Source organism: Symphalangus syndactylus, chromosome 5, assembly GCF_028878055.3.
Source record: "Symphalangus syndactylus isolate Jambi chromosome 5, NHGRI_mSymSyn1-v2.1_pri, whole genome shotgun sequence".
Classification (NCBI taxonomy): domain Eukaryota; kingdom Metazoa; phylum Chordata; class Mammalia; order Primates; family Hylobatidae; genus Symphalangus; species Symphalangus syndactylus.
Genome location: NC_072427.2, coordinates 124,440,095 through 124,467,414, shown reverse-complemented (window position 1 = coordinate 124,467,414; position 27,320 = coordinate 124,440,095). Strand labels below are relative to the sequence as shown.

The window sequence follows — 27,320 nt, the reverse complement described above, 5'->3', positions numbered from 1 at the left end:
TCTCAATAAATGTTGTGATGAAAAATGGAGTAAGTTCTGCCCTCCAGGAGTCTGGAGTCCATTGTGAATAAGATAGACATCCGAGTCACACAGTTATAGTAGTTAGTGGAATAAAGGTTTAAGCAAGGTATTACGGAAATATAGAGGAGATTGATTCTGACTGAGAAATTTGGGGATGGTTTTTGAAAACATGCAGACTGGGTATTCCTTCAACAGGCAGCTATTGTGATCAAGGCATATCACTGAAGGAGAAGGGAGAAGAGGGATAGACACTAGAATTGGGAGCAGAAAACTTGGGTCACTAGCTGTGCTACCTTGGACAAATCACTTGAACTTTCTGAGCCCAAGTTTCCTTTTTGGTAAAATGGGGAGAATAATACCAGCTCTGCATGCATCCCAGTATTGGTATCAAATGAGATACTATGTAGAAAGGGCTTTGTAATTTCTGAAAATTAAAAATGTAGTCGTGATGGTGGTGATGATAGAATAAATAATTTTTATTGTCAGGCTAGTGGAAATCAACTTATATCCATTCGTTCATACTCTCTTGGCTGGCTCCCATTGTGGCTAATGGTATGCCTTTGCAAGCCATCTGGCCAGTATTTCTGTTGACAAAAATGTTTACACAAAGTCTACTCTTAATTTCCCTGCATGCAAACAGAGGCAAGCAGTACACCAGATAGACCATTCAGAAGAACAGATAATCAAAACATCACTTCTGTTTAGTGTTGAAATGCGAAAAGGAAGGAGTGCACAGAAGGAGGCCTTAGATCACCCACCAAGTGAATAATTAAGAATTAACTTGAATAAGAACTTGCAAAAATCACTATGCAAATGGGAATCACACCATGGTATGGATCTGAAAATCCAAGATGGCAAAGCAAGCTGATTTTAGCCTTTAGAATAAATACGCTCTGTAATCTTCTGTCTCTATCATCTTTGAGGAAACTGCTACATCTAAAGCATTCGAGCAAAATTTGGTTTTGTCTCTCAGGCCTGCAATTTTGCAGCTTGCTCTGTTCTGGATGGGCTGTGCACATACCTTCAAGCAATTGTTGGAATCGCTCCCAGTTCACTCAGCCCGCTGACTCCATTACAAGAGAGGATTTATCTTTCTTTCCCTCTTTGTCCAAACTAGAGGACAAAGAGCATGGCAACCAGTGGCTAATCATAGAGCCCACTGGAGCCTGCCCAAAAAAAGAAAAGAGAAGAATCCCCTCCCAGGGCAGCCCTTACAGTTGCCACATCAGAGGAATGCAAAGAGCAGGTTACCCCATAAGTGGCCCCTGCAATACCCCAGAAGACAAAATAACAGCTAGGATGCTGTCATCCAGGACAGTGACAACAAAGTCTGGGTACCAGTGCTGCCGCTCTAGTGCAGCCTTCCATATAGAACCATATCTTTAGGGTCCTCCTTTTAAAATGACATGTTCGATGGGCCATCATTTTGGGGGATTAACTTAGCCCATTACACCATGTGCCTGAGAGTGTTTAGGTTCATCTGATGATAAAGCGTAGGAAGGTAATAAAACAACTCTGAAATAATAATAATAAGCCACAGGAGGAGGGTCTTCATGGTGGGAAGCATATGCAGATCTCTTTGCATATGAACCCTGTAACTTGCTGGGTGATATCAGGCAAGTCACTTAGCCTATTAGTTTCTTCATCTACAAAATGAAGATGATAATAGTAGTAACTATCTCAGAGTTGTTTAGAAAGGAATAAAATGCAACACAGTCCCTGGCACCCAAAGAGTGTGCAATAAATAGCAACTGCTAAAATAACTCCCAGGCATCTCAAAATATTCAATTTGTTTTGCATGACTAGGCCCATTTCCAAAAGTTGCATAAATATACTGCCTACAGAATGCAGTTCTTGCTCTGTTCTTTAAGGACCTCCAAAACACTGTGCAGAAATTTTGTTTATTCTTTTTGCAAAGCTTGGGGGGTGGGAAAAGGAAAGGGTTACAGTTTTCCATTTCACAGATGGGAAATCTGATTACTTGCCTAATGTCACATAAAGCCAGCAGCAGAGCTGTAACCGGTCGTGACCCCCCAGTGCAATGCAGCTTGTCTTCACCTTTCAAAAGTGAGGGGTAAGCAACTTCTGTCTCAGCTTTAATACCATCAGTCTAATTTCTCAGATTTTCTATAGCTGCTGATCTTGAGAACCTTTGAAGCTTTGGGGAAATCACATGGGTGATTTGACCTTAAATCTCATGCCACTAGCAAAAGATTAATTGCTAAGACCTGGAAAGGGGCCAGACAATTCTGTGTAGCTGAATAGCAGCATGGTCTAGGGATGTGACTGTCCTGACAGATTTAGTTAGTACATAATTGATAAATCTAGAGTTTGTATAGCTTCGCTTCACAGACAGATAAGGCAATGGGCTCCAAGGGTTGGCATTTACAGAAGCTCTCCCAGTGTTTTGTAACACTGAATCTAGGTTTTCTATCCTCTTCCTCTGAGCATTGCTCATTTTCTAAGGCTCTGTTCTCAGCAGGCAATAAGATGAGGGCATCTAACAAGAGTGCCACCTCACCCAGTGTAAGCAAGAAGCAAGAAGCCTCCTAAGTGTAGCACTGTCATATGACTGCTTTGAAAGTCTTATTTACCCTGATCCAGTGCAGGGTGAGGTCAAAGAGAGATCCAGCACATTACATAGCAGCTAGGAAATTTTCGTCACAACCAGAATCCAAAAAAGATAAAAGGCAGCCAGATACAACATCAAAGCTTGGATAGTGTGTCTAAACTGTGGGCAGGAAATTTTGCACTGCTTGACTCCTGTTCCAGACTAAAACATGTCACAAGACCCCTTTTAGCAATTTGAACTCTGACAAGCACCCAGAAACCTCAGCTTTTATTTCTTTGACTTTGGTCACCCACTCCACAAAGTATTTTGCTTATTGAAAGGAATTGGTGGTGGATATTTTCCATTGTAGTTTGTATCCAGAGCCTATAGAGCTTATTGTAAGATTTTGTTACCTTTTCTTAATTCTTGCTGTCTAGCTTTATGTTTCAATTCATGAAGCATTGTTGTGTGGCTGATATATAGCCAGGGTACTTCCGTAATTTTGTCACTTCCAGTTGTAAAACATCTGACCCACTAGCTTAGGTCAGTAAATCAGTGGCTTACAGTGTGAAAGATTTTCTGTTTGTTTTTGCACGGTAGTGAATAAGGATGACATTAAATAGCCTCTCTTGTCCTCACAAATAAAAATGCAATAACTTCATGTATCATAACACATAGAGCTATTTTTCTAAGCTAGTTGTGACAACTTTCTGAATACAATTTCCTAAGATACATTACTTTTTCTCTTTTCATTTGGAGACAGGATCTCACTCTATTGCCCAGGCTGCAGTGCAGTGGCATGATCATGACTCACTGCAGCCTCTACCTCCCAGGCTCAGGTGATCCTCTCACCTCGGCCTCCCAAGTAGCTGGCACTACACACCACACCCAGCTAATTTTTGTATCGTTCATAGGGATGGAGTTTCACCATGTTACCCAGGCTGGTTTCAAACTCCTGGGCTCAAACGATACACTCATCTTGGCTTCCCAAAGTGCTGAGATTACAGGCATGAGCTACCCCACCCAACCAAAATATATTATTTTTATTAAAAGATAATATATAAAAATCATTTAGAAAAAAATTATACTATGTATAAACAATTATTTTATCACATACATACCATTTTAAATATTAAAAGTTTATAAGATTGTTTCTAGAAACTTTGTAGTTCTGAGTTAAGTAGGTGATTTTGTCTTCTTTCATCAGAGGAATTAGAGAGATTAGAACAAGAGAGACTAGCACTGGAAGCGACTATCAAAGACAATGAGTGTGAAGAGGAAAGTGGAGGCATCCGAGGCTTGTTTAAAAAAGCTGGCAAGCTGAACATTACCAAGACAACGCCTAAAAAAGGTGAGAACTTTTTAAAATTTGCAACAAAGTTTACAAGATGAGTCACTATTTGAGCATCTATGAAGAGTCCGAAGTCAGCATCTAAGATGTTGGGGGCATTGAATGTGGGTAGGAACTGAAAGGTTTCTCTCCAGAAGGCAGTATGGATAAACGGTAGCAGCTATTGTCATTTATCAACCTCATTAAGTACTATGTACCATCTTACTGTCAAAAATTATTTTTTAAATGTAATATTTGGTTTGGAAGTCAAATAGTGCTTAAGCAGATTTCATGCCATAAAACAGAAGTTTCTCAGTTAAGATGGAAAGGGGATAGAAATTTAAGAGCCAATACCCAAACTGTCTTATCCACATACACCCTTACCTTTCAGACATTTCAGGGAACTGAAATATGACTAGTACATGCAAATACGGTATCCAGCTGGAACGCTGATTTCAGAAAAAGCATCTTTATCACAAACCAGAATGCAGGACTTAGAACTTTATTGGTACTCACTACCTGTAGATTTCATCTAAATGGTACACTTATATGTGAACTTAGGGTATGCAGTCCTGGGACAGAGGATCAGAGGTTGGGAGAGCTTGTTACACATTTTTTAAACAGATGATTCAAACGTTTGGTTTTTTGAAAATTACTTTCCGAAACGCTATGGGTTTGAGTTTAATGAGGTCCACAGTGACCTCTGCTGGTCAAAAATCAAAATGTTACCAGGCATTTATTTATGCACGAATGTCCTGTAGTTACTGAAGTCATACACTGGTGTGAGGCCAGGAAAAGATGGTTTCTCTGGGAGGGTCTCCAAGTCAAACAGCAGGATCCAAGTGGAGACTTAGCAGGCTTCTGGTCTAGGTTGACCAGCGCCAACCCTTTAAAGAGGCTCTTCGACAAGGCCATCTCCTACCCTGTAAATCGTTTGTCTGTTTGCTTCCCTACTATAACCCAAGGATGAAATTTCACCTGTAATATAATAGTTTTATATATCCACAGAGAATGATGGGAAATCCAGATATTGCCCCACTTCAAACACTCTGGCTACTGTCGAGTTCCTGGGATGCCCCATGGGCCGTGGCCTACTCCTTACAGTCCACCTTAAAATGACATAAATGATGTGCTTGAATTCAAGTTGAAGCTACATCAGGACTTTTAGGGTGAAAATATTTAAATAAGACTGTTCTGGACGCTAACTACTATCTTCTTTTCTTTCTAATTATTTGGTTTAACTGTGAAAAAAGTTAACAATCCATTAAATCTGCTCTATTAAGTGGTACAGTCTGGAAAATAATGGAAAATTCCAAAGTCATAGCCCAATAATGTGCTGTAACGAGAGAGAGGGAAGTATTAATGTCCTTATTATGACAGCAGGACTTGTTATTTATTCTGAAAGCTTATTTCTGCATCACAATACTTGTTTTGGCAAAAATATACTCTTCCAAAAGTCAACATGTCAAATTGTTCAGAAAAGAAAAGTAATAATGTTATATACTGTTTTAATACCTAGAAGTTTAAACACAGCTCTAAAGTGGGCCCATTCACTACTCTGGGCTTCAGTTGGTTGTCAACTCTTTTGAGTTCTAGACCAGAACCAATCCTGCCCCCAGGTACCTGAGTGTGAACAGGAGGCCTCTGGCTGCTTTGACTTGTCTGTAAGTGAGGGCAGAGCTTGGTCCATTTTGTAAATAAATTTTTCTCCCTCATCGGTCCCAGGGATGTAAAAACAATATCAGATCATTGCTTCAGAACCGACAGACCCTAAACACAGAAACAGCAAAAGATAAAACAAAGCATCTTCAGAACCTCTTAGATCAGAGAGGAAGCCCTGAAGAAGCTGTCAGCCCTCCTCTAAGCACCAGGCTGACACCACCTCTTTGAAACAGAGCAATAAAGTCACGACTTTCAAAGACACAGATATGAGAAATGCTACATACACTGTGACAAATAAACCCCTCTTGGCAAACAGGAACAGGGCCAGTTCCAACACTGGCCGAGTTCCCTGGTACACTTCCACTGTATCCAAGTTAGGGTAGAAATCGCATTTTAAAAAATTTTAGGCCGGGCGCGGTGGCTCAAGCCTGTAATCCTAGCACTTTGGGAGGCCGAGGTGGGCGGATCATGAGGTCAGGAGTTCAAGACCATCCTGGCCAACATAGTGAAACCCTGTCTCTACTAAAAATACAAAAAAATTAGCAGGGCGTGGTGGCGGGCACCTGTAGTCCCAGCTACTCGGGAGGCTGAGGCAGGAGAATGGCGTGAACCCGGAAGGCAGAGCTTGCAGTGAGCCGAGATGGTGCCACTGCACTCCAGCCTGGGGGACAGAGCCAGACTCTGTCTCAAAAAAAAAAAAAAAAAAAAAAATTTAACTATTTTATATGCACCCTTAATTATAACTCAAGTAAAGATGTTTTGTATTTCCATATTTTCTAAGCTTTTTTTTCATCTAATTCACAAAGATTCAAATAGCTCAAATGGTTTTACTCTAGCTTCGCAAGATTCCTTGAAAAGAAAGCAGAGGAGTAAGCCAGGCCGACTAAGGGACTAAATAGTCATAGAGTTCAAGATGCACACAGTCCCTGGCAAATTTTATAAACCAGACCTGAATAGAACTTAAATCAAAATAGTGCTTCATGAATCAATTCCCTAATGAAAGGATATTTCTGATTCTATAGCTTATTTCTAGAAAACCACTTACCACATGTTAAGTAAATGCAAAAATATTAATATCATTAAGGTGATTTATATCTGAGATTTCGGGTAATGGGAATATTCTGGCTAGTAGCATTGTTGCATGCCTAAATAATAACTCCACTCTGAGACGGATTACTAAAGGTCTGAAAAAATCCACTGTCTTTTAATAAAAACTATAATTATAAAGCTGTTTTACTTATTGACTGTCAATATTTTATTTAACTATTGAAGGTGGTCTAAATTATTCTGGGATTGGACTTTTATCTCTGCCTTTTGAAGAATAGAGTCGCTATTTATTTTAGGTATAATAAACATGAATCTGTGACCTTTTCTCTATTTTCATCACTAGATTGATTGGGAAGTTATTTTGTTTCTGCCCTCAAAAGCAAAGAGATGCATCAATTCCTCTTTCGTTTCAGATGGTAGCATTAACACAATCCAGTCGATGCATGTGGGAGAGTTCAACCAGAAACTAGTGGAAGCCAGCACTCAATTTAAAAAGAAACAAGAAAAAGGCACAATTGATGTTTGGTGGTTGTTTGATGATGGAGGTAAAAACTTTCAGAAAATACACTAGGGACAAGAATTTCTATTTTGATAAACTTAAACTGCATGAGAAGGTATATGGGAACAATACTGGTTAAAGAATAACATTTCTGTGTTCTCCAAAGATTGTAACTTAATTAAGAGCTATCAATGTGGGAATGAATAAAGATACAAAGCTATTTATTTCCTCCCATTTAGATATACTCATTGTGTGATAATTTATTCTTTATTCCAGGGTTAACACTTCTTATCCCCTATATCTTGACTCTCAGAAAAAAATGGAAAGACTGTAAATTAAGAATCTATGTGGGAGGGAAGATCAACCGCATTGGAGAAGAAAAAATTGCGTAAGTAGTTTGCCACTCACATGTTAGGTCATTTCAGAGGTTTGTTGCTTTAATGCTTTAATTTTAATAACTTTAAGTGTCTCTGAGACACAACAGACTTAAAGACAAAGCCACCAGAATAGGCCTCGTGTTTACTTGGTTCTCCGGTCAGTAAATTATTCGCATATTTTTCCTGATCGCTGTCTTCAAGCAAGTCCTCTTATCCTCTGTCACAAATGCTTTCCGAAAGGAAGGTGCCACAGAAGCCTCATCTCAAGTCTTGAGTGGGAGCTTCGTTATCTCATATAATGCTTATTTTGTTCTGACCAGTAAAGGCATCCAAGAAAAGAAGAGCCTGAAGGAAATCTGTGTCCAGTTGCTTTTTCTGTGGGAATTCAAACCTCCTAATTCATGGCAGTCACTCTTAGCACAGCATATGTAAAAGAGAACTAAATGGAGAGACTGCACCTGGGTTCTAGCCCCAGCTCTGCCATCAAGGAACTGCAGGACTTTGCAACAGTCTCCAAACACATCTGGGTCCCCAGTTTCTCCTTTGTAGTTTGAAAGAGTTTAAAGGCATGACTGTAGAGAACTCTCTTAATTAAAAAAAAAAAAACCCACAGTGTAAGTCTGTATCTTTCTCATTAATTTAGCCATTGAGAGTTGATGCCAGTTGTGAGAATAATAAGCATGCTGAGAACATGACACATCTAGAGGTCTCTGGTGGAAATCCAGAAAACCACCTTCAGCAGCTCTTAGTCCCTCAGGGCACTGAGGGACTAAGCTCTGAGCCCTTCCTGGAACCAGCACTTCCAGAAGTCACAAAATAATGACAGGCTTTATTCAGTAATTTTTAATATTTTTTCTTCCCTCTTCCCTCTTAGGATGTATTATGCTGTGAATGTGAGATATAGATATAGATATAGATATATAGATATAGATAGATAGATAATGTATAACTATGTATAACTGTATAATGTATAACACATATACACACAGTTATACATTGCTACATTGTTACATTCTGAGAAATGTGTCAGGCAATTTCATATTGTGCAAACATCATAGAGTGTACTTACACAAACCTAGATGGTATAGCCTACTACACACCTAGGTTATATGGTATATGCTGTTGCTCCTAGGCTATAAATCTGAACTGAATACTGTAGGCAAATGTAACACAATGGTAAATATTTGTATATCAAAACATAGAAACGGTACAGTAAAAATACAGCATAAAAGGTAAAAAATGGTCCACTTGTATTGGGCACTTACCATGAATGGAACTTGCAGGACTGGCAGTTGCTCTGGGTGAGTCAGTGAGTGGTGAGTGAATGTGAGGCCCCAGGACATGACCACACTACTGTAGATTTTATCAACACTGTATACTTGGGCTACACAAAATTTATACAAAAATATTTTTCTTCGAAGCTGGACCTGGGAATAAAAAATATTTTTTTCTTCAATAATAAATTAACCTTAGCTTAGCGTAAACATTTTTACTTTATAATTTCTAAGCTTTTGACCTTTTTGTAATAACACTGAGCTTAAAACATATTGTATAGCTGTGCAAAATTGTTTTCTTTATATCCTTATTCTATAAGCTTTTTTCTATTTTTAAAATTGTTTTCTTTTTTCTTTTTAAATATTTTTGTTAAAAACTGAAACATAAACACACACATTAGTGTAGGTCTATCCAGGGTCAGGATCATCAATATCACTGTCTGCCACCTCCACATCTTGTATCCCACTGGAAGGAATTCCAGGGCAATAACAGGCATGGAGCTGTCATCTCCTATGATAACAAAGTTTCCTCTGGAATACCTCCTAAAGAACCTGCCTGAAGCTGTTTCACAGTTCACTTTTTTTTTTTTTTTTTTTTTTGAGACGGAGTCTTGCTCTGTTGCCCAGGCTGGAGTGCAGTGGCGCAGTCTCAGCTCACTGCAAGCTCCGCCTCCCGGGTTCACGCCATTCTCCTGCCTCAGCCTCTCCGAGTAGCTGGGACTACAGGCGCCCGCCACCACGCCCGGCTAATTTTTTTGTATTTTTAGTAGAGACGGGGTTTCACCGTGGTCTCGATCTCCTGACCTCGTGATCCGCCCGCCTCGGCCTCCCAAAGTGCTGGGATTACAAGCGTGAGCCACCGCGCCCGGCCCACAGTTCACTTTTTTTAATAAGTAGAAGGAGTACACTCTAAAATAATAATAAAAGGTATAGTATGTAAACACATAAGCAGTAACAGTCATTTATTATTGTTATCAAGTATTATGTACTGTACGCAATTGTATGTGCTATATTTTTATATGACTGGCAGTGCAGTTGGTTTGTTTACACTAGCATCATCACAAACGTGTGAATAATGCATTGTGCTACGTCGTTACAACAGCTATGACATCACTAGGTGATAGGAATTTTTCAGGTCCATTATAATCTTATGGGACCACCATCGTATATGCAGTCTGTCATTAACCAGAATGTTTTTATGTGGTGTATGACTGCATATATATTATGCACATATGCATATACGTCTTTTCAATCAAAGCAATATGATATTTATATACTAATATTATATAGATTTAATTCTACTTAAAGAGGATCATATTAACATGGAAACTAACATAATGCCTATAATATTTTATATTTCTTAAAGCTGCCAATATTTTATTGGGACAATTAGTATAATTTGAAAATGTTTTGTGGCTTAGATGGTAGTCTGGCATCAATGTTAAATTTTCCAATTTCAAAAATTGTGCTCTCTTTATATAAGAGATTGTCCTTGTTCTTAGGAACTGCTCACTAAAAAATTTAGGGGTAAAGGTGCCTAATATCTGCAACTGACTTTAAAAGATTAGAGTAGATAGGTAGATAGAGATAGAAGTAAATAGATAGATAAATATAAAGAGAGAGAAACAAAGAAAATGGTAAATCAAACGGGACAAAATATAAACAATTGGTGAATTTGGGAGTTCTTTGTATTATCTTAAAAACTTTTCTGTAACTTTGAAATTATATCAGAATTATCAGTTGCCAGGAAAAAACCATATATATATATGAGGTTTTATAATATATATGATGGTTTATAATGTTATAATATGTTTATATATTATATAATTTAGATATAATATGTTTGTATATATAATTAATCATATAATTTATCATCTTATGATATATGATAACTGTTTGTCAGTAGCTTGTCAGTAACTCTATAAAAATTATCACCAATATAATAGTCCATAAGTATTAAGACTTGCTGTCTTTCAAATAATAAGAAATGTGGACAGATTTGCATTCTGTTCCCTGTGACATAAATGCAGAGTTGGATTGGCTGTTGCCAGTGTCTGCACCTACAGGGGTTTCTTTATGCCTTCAGTGAAATAGCTTGGTCCACACTTAATGCGTTCATCAAGTACTGTAATGAAAATCAAACACTAACCAAAAAGCCTCTGTCTGAAAGCTAAGCTGAAATAAGACATGATTGCTTTTGATATCTTAACTCAAACACAAAACTCTTTGATTGAAAATAGTTAAATATGCAATGATGAAGTATTTTCCTTTTATATTTTCAGAATGGCTTCCCTTCTGAGCAAATTTAGGATAAAATTTGCAGACATCCATATCATTGGTGACATCAACATTAAGCCAAACAAAGAGAGGTATGAAATATTTAACAAGAGCCATTGATTACCCATGGTACTCTCTCATTCTCTTTTGTGCTGGTTATCAAACAGTAAAAATGTTATGTATTTACTGCAGTGACTTCTTGATAGGATCTAATAAGAAGGGCCTTCAAATAATCATGACATGGAACTAACAAGTACATTCTAAAGGGAAGAAAAGCTTTTACAGTGAAGACAAGCCTGAGAGGGAGAATTGTTGAAACAGATTAGTTAGTATTTTAGAATTGCCCTTCCTGTTCTTGGTTTCTATGGTGGCAAGAGTAGCACGAAGTGCAAAGTCATACTATTCTGACCAGAGCCATCGGGGCAAGTTTTGTTATTCAGAGTTACTTGTGGGGCAGCCTGGATGGGGAGCTCTGATGGAGAAGATGTGGAAATAGCTTGTGTCTTCTTGGCACACTGACAATACCAACTCTAAAGGGCCATTTTAGCTTTTAGGCATTAAAGGCCCAACAGGGAAGGCCTATGAATTTTGGGGGGACGTCTAAAACTATTTGAAGCCTGGAAAAGAAATGTATTGGCTCCAAAATAAAGAAAAAAAAGAAAATGACAAAATAAAAGTAATCATTTAAATATCTTCAAAATGTGACATTATTTTAATCCTCATTAATTGTTATATTTATCAACTCCATTAGTGTCTTAGTCAGCTCAGGCTGCTATACCAAAATGCGATGGACTGGGTGGATTAAACAACAGACATTTATTTCTCACAGCTCTGGCAAAGTTCTGGGAAGTCCAAGTTCAAGGTGCTAAATTACTCAGTTCCCTTTGAGGGCCCTCTTCCTGGTGTGTAGATGGCCACCTCCTTGCTATGTCCTCACATGGTGGAAAGAATTCTGCTGTCTCTTTCTCCTCCTATAAGGGCACTAATCCTAAAATAGGGAACCTACCCTCATGAATTCATCTAAACCTAATTACCACCCAAAGGCTTCACCTCCAAATACTATCACATGGAAGTTAGGGCTTCAACACATGAATCTGAGTGGGAAGACACAAGCATTCAGCTTATAACAGTGATATCTTTGGGGGGTTTTGTGGTTTTTTTTTTTTGAGACAGGGTCTCACTCTGTCACCCAGGCTGGAGTGTAGCAGTGCAATCTCAGCTCACAACAACCTCTGCCTCCTGGGCTCAGGTCATTCTCCCATCTCAGCCTCGTAGGTAGCTGGGACCTCAAGCACGTGCCACCACACCTGGCTAATTTTTTGGTAGCGACGGGCTTTCGCCATGTTGCCCAGGCTGGTCTCAAGCCCCTGAGCTTAAGCCATCTCCCCGCCTTAGCCTCCCAAAGTGCTGGGATTACAGGCATGAGCCATCGCACCCGGCAACACTGATATTTGAAAACAGTTGTAGGTTAGATCTCCACAGTAGTTTGCAAGGGTGCAAGAAGATTGTTTAGAAACCATGGCCAATTATAAATTAAATTAAATATTTAGAGTTATCATTTAACAATTATAAAATGTCAATTATTTATAGTCTAAAATCATATTTTCTGTTGCATTCAGGTGTAATTTAATACATTTGATTTCGTGTGGAGTGGGGCCTCCAAGAGGAATCATACAGAGGGATGTGAAGGTCCTGGAATGGCTTAGATTACCATGGTTCTGTCAGATCTCTTCCCTTTTCTGTTGACCATCATTTCTTCTTCCTTTTGTACTTCTTGATGGATTATAATTCCACAGTTTTCAAGGCTTCTTGCCTCTTTCCTTCCTTTGATTTATTGCTATTCTATATGAGCTTAATAACTAACTGAAAATTATTCCAATTTAAGATGCATTCCTACTGATCAAACAAACTTTAATTTCATATTCTTTGAGGTTATTCATGATCCTTCCAAGGAGATGGGTCAGTTAAAATGGCTTTACAAAACACCTTAACTGCAAGGTGCTGTGGCTCACGCCTGTAACCTCAGCACTTTGAGAAGCCAAGACGGGAGGATCGCTTGAGCCCAGGAGTTCCAGAGCAGCCTAGGCAACATAGCAACACTCCAAAAAATAGCAAAAATTTGCCAGGCTTCGTGGTGTATGCCCATAGTCCTAGATACTCAGGAGGCTGAGGCAGGAGATCATGTGAACCTGGAAAGTCAAGGCTGCAGTGAGCCATGATCACCCCGCTGCACTGCAGCCTGGGTGACAGAGTGAGACCCTATCTCAAAAAAAAAGAAAAAGAAAAAAAGAAAAAGGAGCCAAGCACTGTGACTCACACCTGTAATCCTGGCACTTTGGGAGGCTGAGGCAGCAGATCAGCCGAGGTCAGGAGTTTGAGACCAGCCTGACCAACACGGTGAAACCCCATCTCTACTAAAAATTCAAAAATTAGCCAGGCATGGTGGTGGGTGCCTGTAGTCCCAACTACTCAGGAAGCTGAGGCAGGAGAATCACTTGGACCTGGGAGTCAGAGGTTGCAGTGAGCCGAGATCGCACCACCGCACCTCAGCCTGGGTGACAGAGCAAGACTACATCTCAAAAAAAAAGAAGAAAAGAAAAATACATTAACTGTGATCAGAAAGCTATAATCGACAGTGTTAAACTGATTATTACTTTGTGATATTTCTTTAAATCATACTCTACTGCCTTACATTCTTATATTTCTACAGTTGTAAATACATAAGAAAAATTAAGAACATATAATTTTCATCAATAAATGGAATTAACATTCTGATATGAACTGGGTTGTCATACAATAATCTCTAGTAGCCTTCCACTTTTTATTCAAAGAATTTCCATTCTCTATGTCATTGCATTTTGGCATTTGCAGTGATATAATCAAACAAGCTCATCATATGGCTCTAATTGGTAGAAATACATCCTCTTTCATAACAGCAAGTCCAACAATTCCTTAGTACATGCCACTTAGCAATAGGGCATAGCTGGCCAGTGCTCTGCAAGATAGGGCCATTTTCTGTTGTCTAGAGGGTAGTCACTGTGTCTTCTACTGACTTTGGATTTCCTATAAGCCCTAGCTTAACGCTGGGCATGAATTATCCACCCACTTCATTTTATTTATTTATTTATTTATTTATTTATTTATTTATTTATTTATTTATTTTTGAGACAGGGTCTCACTCTGTCGTCTAGGCTAGGTTGCAGTGGTACAATCATAGCTCATTGCAGCCTCTAACTCCTGGGCTCAAGAGATTCTCCTGCCTCAGCCTCTTGAGTAGCTGGGTTTACAGGCATGAGCCCCTATACCCAGTTTTTTTTTTTTTTTGTAAAGAAAAGTCTCACTATGTTGCCCTGACTGGTCTCAAACCCCTGGGCTTAATTGATCCTGCTACCTTGGCTTCCCAAAGTGCTGGAATTACAGGTATGACCCACTACATCTGGCCTCACCCACTTCTTGTAGCCAAATTCTCCTTGCTGTTGTTGGTCTTATCCTTAGCTAAGCATTATCAATGTTTGCTGATTAATTTGTCTCTATATTTCTTTGTCTCTTTACTTGTCAATCTGGTTTTCTCAACCCAAGTCCTTGTTTCCTTCCCCTTCTTTCATAATAGTCTCTATCCAGCTGCCATGGTCACCACCCTGCAAAGCCATCCTTTCTGTCCTGTTGCTGAGGAGGCTGATGTACCTCTTCCATTAACCAAGCCTCTTTATTCTTTGAATACTTTTCATAGTCTAGACACTTTTCTTCTTACTACTCTGACCTTTGTCCCAAGATGTCCTCTTCTGATGTCCACCATGTTAATTTGGTATTTGTCACATGTCCTCATTATCCTGGAATAAAGAGAATTAATTTTTTTGTCAGGAAATAAATTAGTTTTCAAAATTTTGGAGATTTTCTCTCTGTTGTTTCAAGGTATTAAGGAAAATGCAGAAAAAAAAATCCATTCTTACTGAAATAAAAGAATCCTTGTGGCCAATATACCCTGCTGATGAAACAGGAGGCCACCAGGAGTGTGCTGGAAGAGACGTCCTCCTCTCTTCAGCCTCCTACCATAGTGATGCCATATTACCTTATAAAACAGTCCATATCTGATGTTGGCAATGGCTGTTCCAATACCTGAAGGTAACCCTAATGTAGAAGACAGTATGGTCATTCAATAAATCTCACGGATGGCCACTAGTAGCGCATCTGGCACATTTGTAATACCTTAATTAAGGCAACTCCTCTGGATGGTCTAATCAGTGAAAGAGAACTCTTCCTCTGGGCTGATGCAGCCCCAGACCCAGGGGCTAAGGCTTAGAGAATAGAACACTGGCTCAATTTCAGCTCCCACTTGGACCTTGGCCAGGTGGCCCTTACCTACTCTTAACAACTATCCCCTGATCACTCACTATTCTTTCTTGGTTGCCAGGTGATATACAATGTCAAAAATAGTTCGTCAATGATTTCCATGTTGGAGGCTAATTTTAAATGCCCTCAAATTGCCTTTAATAAATCTTTTGACTACCATAAAACATCAGTAAGTCTTGAAGGAGGAATTTTATCATAGAAACATTATCTATAAACATGGTAGGGCAAGGGTGAAAGGGAGTACAAAAGCAAAGTTAATGAGAAAATAATTGAGCCAGGAGAAACTGAAAAGCTCTTGTGCTTAAATTCTATTTTTTATTGTATAGACTGAATTAAAAGTCATAGGACAAAAAGACAACAATTTTTATGTGGAAATCAAAGAGAAACTAGAAGCAATTAAGTAGGTAATTTAGTTTAAAGGTGCTAGAGTAGTCCCAGAAACAATTGGTACATTACTTTGAGAGAAGAAATTTTATGTGGACTTAGGGGGAAAATATTATGCAATTTAAAAATTTTTAAACTTTATTATGAGGAACAAGGATGGGTAAGGCAGCAGTTAATTTTAAAAATTGAATTCTTATTTATATTTAACAGCATGTAACACTTGGCTTATTCTACAGTCAATTAAAAGTACTTATAAGGAAAAAAATCAGATTTAATGAGAATCAAAATAGAAATCTTGAGCTAGGCCAGGATCCTCTAGTGAAGAGAATGAAAAATGGCCAGCTCAGAGATGATCCAAAGGATAGACCAATCAAAGATGAACATAGAGAAGGAGCAGTAAGAGTTCAAAGACAAAAATGGGCAAATATAGCCCCGTTATCACCCCGTGTCACTTAGCATGTTTCAATTGCAAGTAAAAGAAAACTTAACTCACAGTGATTTAGACAATAGGAATTACTTTCATATATAACTTAAAAATAAAATCATATTTTGGATTTCAGGGTATGCTTGATCTAGGCTAATTTTGTAATCAAGGACTAATTCTCTTTCAGTCTCCCTACTTTATTTTTTTTTAATAAAAGCATCTATCAAAGTTGATTTCACTTATAAAAACGAGATGACTGTCAATTGCAACCAGGACTATCTACTCGCTCACGTATGTTCCGTAGGAGAGAAAGTTCGTCTCTTCCCAAATTACTGAGCTCAGGGTCCAGGGCTCCTTTCAGGTTTCACTAACCTAAGCCACTGAGACATTACTGTGGTCAGCATAGTTGTGGGTACTTATTGGTTCAAGTTTACCTGTGTTATGTGCCCACCTGGCCAATTACTCTGGAAGAGGACATAGAGTTGTGCTGATTGGCTGACGCTGGCATGGAGTCATTCCCACTGAAACTACAATGAGGAAAACACAGTACGGATACTGGGGAGACAACCAGCAACCTCTACTCCACCTTCTATTTCTTAGGAAACTATTTTTGTACTGTGCTTTCTAACAAGGATTTGGGCTGAGCTGCAAAGAAACGCTCATCCTGATCAAAATAAGTATACAAAGAGCTTAAACAGAAAGCCTCTCCATTGCTAACCTCAATCCTGTGGCTGCTGAGTAAAGTGAATGTCTTGCCTTTCCAAGGCACTGCATGCTTGTCAGAGCACTGTCACCCAAATCCTCACAGTGACTCTCAAACCAGTTTCTAGCAGCCATTGTTACTTGCCTTTTATAGCCTAGAATATCCAGGTCAAGGAGGACAATGCAAGAGCTGGAGTGAGAACTCAGACCCTACTCTCCAAAGCCAGCACCTTTCCATAGTAACGACCACTCCCAGAGGTCTCTAAAGGCACGATACTGTTGAAATATGAAATAAAAGTTGAAAGAATAATAAGGCCTATCAGTCTTATTCTTTCCCTGTCTTTGCCTACCTTTCTAAATAAGTCAATGCAATAGAAGCCTAATGCATTAAGTATCTTTTCAGTCTCTTAACAAAGGCTCACTAGTAGGGACAATCCTGCTCCTTTGTAATCTCTGCACTTTTATCTGCAAATCCTAAATCAGGCCAGTTGGTAAGATAATTGAACTCATTACTTCATATTTTCATTTCTTGACTTAACAGCATATCAATTCTAATTATTATTCATTCCAAAATTACTAAATTATAACTAAGCTACATTATAGAAAACCAAAGAAATTGTTCATACTTGAGATCATCTTAAAGTAGCACACTAGAGGCAACTACTGCCATAAATTATAAGTTTTACTTTGTGTCATTGTTTTTAAAAATAAATATTATGAGGTTCTTATAAGTAATTTTTAAAATGTTCTATAGCTCTTAGCTGCTAGTTTTCTCCTCAGCGATTTATTTTTAAATGTTCTAACATAGCCTCAGATTTTTAGGCATTAAAACATTATTGATTTTTGTTCTTTCTCCTAACATGAACCTGAATAATACTCATTTGAAAATCTCAGACAGCAACATCAAACAACAAAAGGACAAGGGCAGCATTATTTGCAGAAAACATCCAAATTGTTCTACAATCATTAAACTTGTGGGAGCCCTTGCTGTTCTCCTCCTACCTGCCCGCGGCCTCCTGCCATGAGTGGGAGTTGCCATGTGGACTAAGGGTGAGGGTAGCCATATCCATTTCCTACATTAATTGATAAATGTCTCCCATAGAGTCTGTACAATAAGCAGGTGGAAACTCATTTGTGTGGTAAAGTATCTACAACTATGTCTTTGACTACACTATGCAGAAAATGTATTTGCAGAACAATTACTACCTATGCGTATATGTGTTAATATTGTATGTATGTGTATGTGTGTTAATATTGAAGGTCTAATACCTAATAGGCTAACAAGGCCTCGAACACTCTAAGGCCTTTTCTGGGGTAGGGAGGGAGTACTGTAGCCATGGTTTTACTCACAGTAAATTCCCTGCAAAGATAATTCTTAAAAGATTTGCATGATATTCAGCTCTGATTCCACAGCCAGCAGAGCCAGTCATACCTGGAGTATCTGTGAAATAATGAGTTAGTTTCCCACTGTGAGGCCTCCTTTATAATTCAAATTTTAGCTGGAAAGTCTTTGAAGAGATGATTGAACCATATCGTCTCCATGAAAGCTGCAAAGATTTAACAACTGCTGAGAAATTAAAAAGAGAAACTCCGTGGAAAATTACAGATGCAGAACTGGAAGCAGTCAAGGAAAAGGTAAGGACTTGTCTTTCTTAATTTTTTTGCTGTCTAACTAGCTGAAAAAGGAAACAGTAGTTGATTTAAAGACAAAGAAGCAATATATTTATTATCAAATGTCATTATTCAAGATCCAAGGTTTCTGCATTTTTCAAGTGCTTTTCAATCATTTACTGGATACGATTATTTAGAAAACTGTTTCATTTTTTCCCATAAGGTCAATTATATTTTAAAAGTTAAAAAATAGGTTATTGGTACATATTGTGAAGTCTCCTTTCAAATTTAATTTTAAAGACCAGGAGACAGATCCATCAGCCTAAAATAATTTGAGTCAATATGTGTGCAAAGTTGATAAAGTTAGATTGACTCACAATTTAACACAATAACAAATACTTTCAACCTGATGAAGAAATGGCTATGAAAAACTTATAAAGGCATCTGAGGAAACATATCATGTGATTGGAACAATGAATATGGAAGCTGGATCCAGCACACATTGTAAGATGGATGTAAAATGGTGAGCCTTTCTAGAAAGCCCAGTAAGATGCTCTCATCTGTGCCTTCTGTCCTGAGCCAAATGAAGTTGGTGATAATGAAAATAATGCGAAGGGCAGGGGGTCAACAACTAGGTCGAAGAATTGACACCTGGATTGGACGGAAATGAAAAGGGACCACAAGAACTTCTAAACTACAAAATCTTGAGTGTTTTCACAGGAGCACTCAAGCGCTGCTAATCTCATTGTACTTTAAGTATAATTGCAGGCATTTACAAATGTTAGAAAGAAATCTTAGGGCCGGGTGCAGTGGCTCACGCCTGTAATCCCAGCACTTTGGGAGGCTAAGGCGGGAGGACTGCTTGAGCCCAGGAGTTCAGGGCCAGCTTGGTTAACAGAGCAAAACCCCGCCTCTACAAAAAAAAAATACAAAAATTAGCCTGGTGAGGTAGTGTGTGTGTGGTCCCAGCTACTTGGGAGGTGAAGGCAGGAGGATCACTTGAGCCCAGGGGGCAGAGGTGAGCTGAGCTCGTGCCACTGTACTCTAGTCTGGATGACAGGAGTGAAACCCTGTTTAAAAAAAAAAAAAAAGAGAGAGAGAGAGAGAAATCTTAGGATAAATGGGTTAATCAATTTAAAAGCTCATAACTCTTCAGGTGGGATTTTGGACAGTGAAGGAAGATAAGGGCCACCCTGAGACCCTGACCCCTGGGGCCCACAAGCCTCAGAGAGCGTCGCTTGGACTGACTGCCCACCATGCCCTACATAAACCACATTAGGAGTTGAACTTGGAAAAATTCGAGCAAGAAACACTAAAAGCCTTTTAGATTTAGTGAAAAAAAAAAAAAAAAGAGACTGAACCAGAATTATAAAGTCTGTGTGTAACAAACTGCCCAGTTCTGACCAAGTTTTTTCATATAATTGAGCAAATCATGCATCTGAGCCTTGGTTTCTGAACCAGTGAAATACAGTAATAAATATCACTCTCATCACTGCAAAGTGGTTATTTTTCCAGGTGAGTCTTTTGGTGGCTTTTTAATTGAAAGCCCCCTCTGCTTACAGAATATTCAGAGAGCTTAAAGAAAGGCAGACTAGAATATAATCTATGTTCTTAAGAGTATCAAATAGGTATCAAGATTCAATCAGTTTTTTTTTTTTTTAACAGAAAACCTATTGCCTCAAACTGGCCATTCCACTGTGCATGGGTATGGGCATATGCCACTGTGCCCATGGCAGGTTCATGAGGCTCCTTGTAGTGTAGGAAGAGGCTGGGGTAGGAGAAAACACCTTCTTTTTAGTGTTATCTACGTTGTTTGCTTCCCCTCTCCCTAGAATTTAATAAGCCACTATAGCACAATGAAAATCTTTGTACTGTGTCTTATTCTTTATATTTCTAAAATTTCTCATGAGGTTTTAAAACACCGTAAGTTTCTAAGCCTGAAAAAGTAATTGTAATTTTTACACATTTTTTAAGATGTGATTTTCTGCTTGTTCATGATTTAAGAAAATAAATTGTCATTCATAATTCTGGTAGAACTGTACTCAACAAATCTGAATGTTGCCCACAGAGTTACCGCCAAGTTCGACTGAATGAACTCTTACAGGAGCACTCCAGAGCTGCTAATCTCATTGTCCTGTAAGTATCATTGCAAGCATTGAAGAACATTAGAAATAAATCTTAGGGTTAATGGGTTAATCCATTTAAAAGCTGATGACTCTTCAGGTGGGAATTTCGTTTTGTTTTTGTGTGTTTTTTTTTTTTTTGGAACATGTGGGAATTCTTAGACAGTGAAGAAAGATAAGTGCCACTCTGAGACCTTGACCCCTCAGGCCCATGAGCATCAGAGAGCCTCACTTGGACTTGCTGTCCACCATGCCTTATGAAGAGGCATGTGCCCATCTAGTAAGACCACGCTCCAGGAATCTGAGACCCTGGATTTCTCTGCCTAACAGCCGCAAGTCAGCAACCACAGCTCATGGGCCCCTTCCCTGGGTGGGTGTCCCTGAGCCACTGTGCCCATGGCAGGTTTATGAGGCTCCCTGTAGTGTAGGAAGAGGCCAGGGTAGGAGAAAAAGGCAGAGCCATTTCCATTTTCACTCTTTACGCTCTAGCCTTACAAATGTTAGGGTTGTGTCTACTGAAAATGTATGTTTGTTTACTTAAAGATTGGTATTTAAACAAGAAAACCTCCAATGACTTCACATTTATACCTCATGAATTGACTCCTATGTATAAAGATAAATGTATCTTCACGTAGTGTAGACTGGAAAACTAGCCATCAAAGACATTGTAGAATGGTCTCCTGGATTGGGTGGTAGGGTCCAATAGATGGTTTCTGAGGTTTTTCCCAAATATAAGATATTTAAATTATTTGAAAAAATCATTTACACCAAAAAGGGGGGCAGGTATTAGTTGATCAAATTCCCTATTTAAAGGAAAGTGAAAATATACATTTTTGTTTTGTTTTTACAATACCTAAGCCTGTTTTTCTGGTTTATAGATAGTATTACCTGAAAAATACATCAGTTTGCTATCTACAGTAAAAATAATTTCAGTGCTTCCATCTTGGGGTGGGGTAAAAGTTAAGGCTGCCAGTTATTAAATAGCTCAGAAATACTAGTGCCATTACTACCTATAGTAATTTTCACTTTCATTTTTAAATTTTTCTTTCATGTCATTAGGAGCCTTCCAGTGGCAAGAAAGGGATCCATATCGGATTTGTTGTATATGGCTTGGTTGGAAATCCTCACAAAGAACCTCCCACCTGTCTTACTAGTTAGAGGAAATCACAAAAATGTCTTGACATTTTACTCTTAAAACATGGAAGATTAAAATACATTTTAACTTAATGTAATGCATAATTAAGAAACATGTTCCAGTACTTTATGTTGTAAATCTGATCTATGGATATGCAAACCTCTGGAGACGATCCTACCAGATTCTACATACATTGCATAATTTTTATCAGTTAGTGCGAGCTTTTTTTTCTCTTCTCAACTTAAGGGGTTGTCAAAGCCAATGCTATCCCTAGAAAAACATTTTTGTCACTGCTGTTGATAAACAAGAAAATCAAGGAAACTCATGTTGGCTTATGCTCATGAAAACCACCAATGTGATTGTAAACTTCTCCAGACAAACTTAATCTTTTGTTTCTTAATTTTTTGTTTTCAGTGTTTGCTTCTCAGCCCTGGTATAGGTCTCAGGCCCACAGCAGGATCTCAATAAATGCTTATTGACAGGCTGGCATAGTAACCACGGGTGGTTATCAAAGGAAAAGACCAATAGGCTGGGGAACATAATTATGCTTGGCCCCCTCAGAGGCTTATACCTACAAAGCAGATTTAAAAATCAATAACTCAAAACTTTAAGAAGTACTTGAGTCTACAAAATATTCAAAGCAGTTACCTAAATAAGGTTATTTAATGTAACAGATTATATACTTAAAGTGATCTGAGCAATCATTGATAACATATGGCTTAAATTTGCTGCTGCCTGAAAAGTATATTAACTAGATTAGAAGACACCATATACTCCAATAAAATGAAATATATTCTATTCTCAACATATAAACTTTAATTGTACTCCCTATCAAATATTTTCAAATTTCCATCACGGCATTACTTTGCATATTTTTTTCTAATTAAATGGTTAGTACAGATGAAATCTTTATAGATGACTACTTGAAAACTAAGTGCCACAAATTTTCAAACCATTACTAAGAAATATATCCTGAATCATGTATTTAGTTACTTTCTATAGTGATTGTACAGATTTAAAAGAATAATTAAAATGTGAAGTTGAAAAACTTGTAAAATTTGGAATATACAGATACTGATTTTTTTTCATTTTTGTTAGTACACCTATAATACTTAATCACATTGACAAACCAATGAAAATATTGTTTTTCTGATGAATGGCTTGATTTTTCTCCTTGACATGTTTTGACTGTTCATTCTAACTGAAAACATATATGGGAAAATATGAACCTGAAATAAAAGCACTCAAATTCGATTGCTTTGGCCTAGGTCATGTTTTTACTTTCAGTCATAAAATTGTGGTGCAATGGTGTATCAGATGTGAGCCTGAAGATTTCAATCAGTGGCCTCATCTGCAGTTGTTTAAAGCTAAGATTCAAGATCAGGACTTCCTAACTCAGCCTCTCTGCTCAGAAGGATGACCAGAGAATAAGGGAGACCATCAGCAAAGCTTAGGCAGCTGGATATTCCTATTCCAAATCCAGGGCCACTGTGTTTAACTCTGCCCTCAATAAAACCCTTTCTCTTGAGCACTATGGACCTGAAATCCAAATGCCTAAACTCAGCCTCATGTGGGCCTGACAGTTCTCTGAAATACTTGAGGGTCTCTGGGAAAGATGAGAAGTAATATGACTTGTTTAACAGAACATTCTGGCTCTTGTTTCTTTCTGGGCTGCTGCAAGTTGGGTTCCTTGGGAAACAGACTCTGAGACAAAGTTTAGCATGATCCCCTGGGGATCAACACCTGAGGGAAGGAGGGGAAGAAGCAGGAAACATAGAGGTAAGCAGTGAGCTGGGATGCAGGCCCAACGACAGCCTCTGCTGACCCTACACAGAGTCATCCCAAGCAGGGCAGAGAGGGCCAGGCTTTTGTACTCTGCTTTTATCAGTTATTGCATGGGGGCTGCCTGGGAAGGGGTGTGACCTCTGGGGCAGGGGGGTGCATGGGGCAGCTCTGTGCAGCGAAGGCAATGCCTCAAGGGCCTAGCAGGGAAAGTCTGTGTGCTGACAGCACTCCTAGCTGTTAGGGCAACAAGCTCTTCATTAAACAAGGTCTGGGTAGGACCGAAGGGACCATATAAAGTAGTAGAAACTGAGTTACTGAATTTCCTGAGGGCTAATAGCAAAGAGATGGCTGAGTATAGCCCTTGAATTCCAGGTTAAGGGTTGGGTGGCTCTAAGGTACTAGAGATCTTGAGGTCAAGAGCAACTGTATTGGGAATAAATTCGGAGAGCAGAAAGTTAAAAGGATAGGGGCTACAGTCACATAGCAGCAGATTTGTCCGGCCCTTGGTGCCCTGCTGTTGACCTTTGCTTCACCCAACTCTATTGATCCAGCTACCCATCATCTCCATGTCTACACTCAGGTTTCTGAGCAAGAAGGAGAACATTCCACAATCACATGCATTGGTGTCCAACTGTCTCTGTCTCCTCACTTTGTGCATGTTTCTCAACAGCGTCCCCACCCTTTCTTCACCATGACTTCAACATCACTTTTTCAGTTGCTGTCTCTGCTCCAATCCCCACAAACATAGACATATTCATAGACATAAAATTTCTTTCATAGATAGTGCCACACTGGGAGCATTGTCCTATGAGTTTTTCACTTAACACTCAATTTTAGAAATATTTCAATGGAAGCTTTATTATAATAATTATTATTATTATTTAGAGACAAAGTCTGGCTCTCTCACACAGGATGGAGTGTAGTGGTGCAATTATAGCTCGCCATAATCTCAAACTCCTGGGCTCAAACAATTCTCCCACCTCTACTTCCTGAATAGCTAGGACTACATTCATATGCCACCACACCTGACTAACCTTTAAAAAATTTTTTGTAGAGACAGGAGCTCACTATATTGCCCAAGCTGCTCTTGAACTCCTGGCCTCAAGCAATCCACCTGCCTTGGCCTTCCAAAGTGCTGGGATTGCAAGCATGAGTCACCATACCAGGCCATCGATGGAAACTTTAAAAAGAGAGTATAAATTCTTGGGGACCACCATAACCCTGGTAAATTAGAATCTCTGGGAGTGGGACTGAGGGACCTGTATGTTCTGATGATCTGCAAGATTTTGGAACTACTGCTTTGAGGGCAGTCCCTCCCATTTCCATGATTTGGTTTCCACTACATGTTGGTGTCTCCTAAATTTACATTTTTAACTCAGATCTCTTCTAAGTCTCAGATCCATATATTTAAACACTAATTGTCTTGATGTTTCTCTCTAGGTATCCTGCAGATACCCTAAATGCAGATTGACCAGACTTTTGTAAAAAAAACACACACATACACTGGAGGAATGGCATCTAATTCTTTTTTTTTTTGACATGGAGTCTCACTTTGTCACCCAGGCTGGAGTGCCATGGCACAATCTGGGGTCCCTGAAACCTCTACCTCCCAGGTTCAAGCAATTCTCATGCCTCAGCCTCCCGAGTAGCTGTGACTAGAGGCACCTAGCTAATTTTTGTATTTTTGGCAGACAGGGGGTTTTGCCATGTTGGCCAGGCTGGTCTCGAACTCCTGACCTCAGGTGATCTGCTCGCCTTGGCCTCCCAAAGCACTGGGATTACAAGTGTGAGCCACTGCGCCCGACCTATCTAATTATCTTTCTCAATGTGTATCAGGTCTCCCCTAAAACAGCCGAGATCACGCCACTGCACTCTGGCCTGGGCAACAGAGTGAAAATTTGTCTCAAAAAAAATAAAATAAAATTTTTAAAAAACAGAAGAAAATCTGCATCACAGCAGAAAACTAAGAAAGGATGCCATTCACATGGTAATATTTTTTAGAAATAAAATCATGCTATAGTTTACATGGGTGGAGACTGATGGAAGCAATCAAAGATCAGCTTACAATCAATGCTCCTGGGGAAAAAAAATCTTAGGGAATAATTGCAGGAGACCCTGGGAGAATTCCAATAACCCCTCCCCACAATTGGAAGCTGGAAGTGAGAATAGGCAGTAGGTCAGGGTGGAGCACCTTCCTTAGGACCCATTGTGTTGGATACTGCAAGTATTCAGAACAGCTTCCCTGAGAGGATGCGTGGTGTGCTTGGTGGGCGTTGCTATGCAGCATCTCATGGATGCCCTTGGCAGAGGCATCAGAAAAGAAAACAACATTGTGTGTAAATCCCAATACATAGAGAGCATAAAAACAAAAAAAATCCAAAAGAGAAAAGTCAAAAAATATTACTTAAAAGAGAGAAATTATACAATAATAGAATCCTACAATAGAAGAAAAATCAAACATGCAAGAAACAAATAGAAAACACAAATGTGTTCATCTTTCTTAACAAAATGACTCTCAAATTTAATGAAAAAAATAAAACTCTATTCTATCTGCAAGCATTATATTCAGAATTGAATATAAAAAGGCTAAAAGTCCACAAGTGGAAGTGAAAAACAAAGGCTAAAAGCAAAAGAATAAACAAAAATATATACAAACATTTAAGCAAAAGGAATAGAGTTGACAATATTAACTTCAAAGTTTAAGACTAAAAGAATTAGGAATGACAGGAGAGTATCATTTTATATTTATAAAATACAGCCACAATGTAGCTATAATAATGCAGCTTTCTGTAAACAAATAGCATAGTATTGACATAAATAATATAAAAATTGTTGGAAACAAAAGGACAGTCCCAGAAAGCCAATTTTTGATTTTTTTTTTTTTTTTTAAGATGGAGTTTCACTCTTGTTGCCCAGGCTGGAGTGCAGTGGCACAATTTCTGCCTACTGCAAGCTCTGCCTCCCAGGATCAAGTGAGTCTCCTGCCTCAGTCTCCTGAATAGCTGGAATTATAAGCATGTGCCACCACGCCCGACTAACTTTTGTGTTTTTAGTAGAGACGGAGTTTCACCATGTTGTCCAGGCTGTTCTTGAACTCCTGAGGTCAGATGATTCACCCGCCTCGGCCTCCCAAAGTGCTGGGATTACAGGCGTGAGCCACTGTACCCGGCCAGAAAGTCAATTTTCTTAGGAAACAGTTCACCCTTATGACAATCTTTGACAAATCAAGTATAGGAAGAATTCAAACAACATTAAAAAAAAATTGAATAGGTACAATAGTGCTCACCCACAGAAAATACATCAATTTTTAAAAATCTATTGAATATTTATGAAAACAAATTCTATGTTAATAGCAAATAAAAACTCAGTAAATTCCAAAATGTAGAAATAGTAAATATAACACTTTTATCACAACACAATAAAACTGACATTACAAACATATAAACAACAATATAAAAAACCTCACTTACTGGAAAAAGAAAATTCTCCTAAATAACTCAGGTCAAAAAGAAGTAGAAAATGCAGCTTTAGACTCTTTGGTAAAAATGACATGGAGAATTCCACATAGCAAAACATATGATAAAAAAGCAAGAGTTGGAGGTAAATATGTAGCCATAAATGGCTTTATTAATAAATAAGAAAAATGGAAGTTAACATTAAACTCAAGAATTAAAAACAGCACAAAGTAATCAAAGGAAAGCATGAAAAAGAAATTGACAGAAAAAGCAGCATAGTAAGATGAAGAGCTCAAGCCTAGGAGACAGAGCT

At 38.6% G+C, this 27,320-nt stretch overlaps 1 protein-coding gene and 1 long non-coding RNA gene across 5 annotated transcripts in view; one reads left to right on the top strand and one right to left on the bottom strand.

Annotated features, from left to right (window-relative positions):
- The window catches only part of SLC12A1 (solute carrier family 12 member 1), a 98,253-nt gene extending 73,147 nt beyond the window's left edge, over window positions 1-25,106 (top strand). For all 3 annotated transcript variants that reach the window (XM_055279021.2, XM_055279020.2, XM_055279022.2), the window contains exons 20-26: window positions 3,780-3,923; window positions 7,025-7,156; window positions 7,387-7,498; window positions 11,044-11,130; window positions 18,398-18,533; window positions 20,578-20,645; window positions 21,692-25,106. In XM_055279021.2, coding sequence (XP_055134996.2) covers window positions 3,780-3,923; window positions 7,025-7,156; window positions 7,387-7,498; window positions 11,044-11,130; window positions 18,398-18,533; window positions 20,578-20,645; window positions 21,692-21,827 — 815 coding nt within the window. In that variant the 3' untranslated portion in view covers window positions 21,828-25,106. The remainder of the gene's footprint in view (window positions 1-3,779; window positions 3,924-7,024; window positions 7,157-7,386; window positions 7,499-11,043; window positions 11,131-18,397; window positions 18,534-20,577; window positions 20,646-21,691) is intronic.
- LOC129482738 (uncharacterized) overlaps window positions 1-27,320 on the bottom strand; it is an 86,952-nt gene that overhangs the window by 37,306 nt on the left and 22,326 nt on the right. The window contains exons 3-6 of one of the 2 annotated variants that reach the window (XR_008657801.2): window positions 18,331-18,445; window positions 14,799-14,868; window positions 8,753-8,914; window positions 5,526-5,672 (exon numbers count right to left, since the gene is read on the bottom strand). This is a non-coding gene — a long non-coding RNA (uncharacterized lncRNA). The remainder of the gene's footprint in view (window positions 1-5,525; window positions 5,673-8,752; window positions 8,915-14,798; window positions 14,869-18,330; window positions 18,446-27,320) is intronic. The other variant, XR_010121232.1, reaches the window with a different exon arrangement.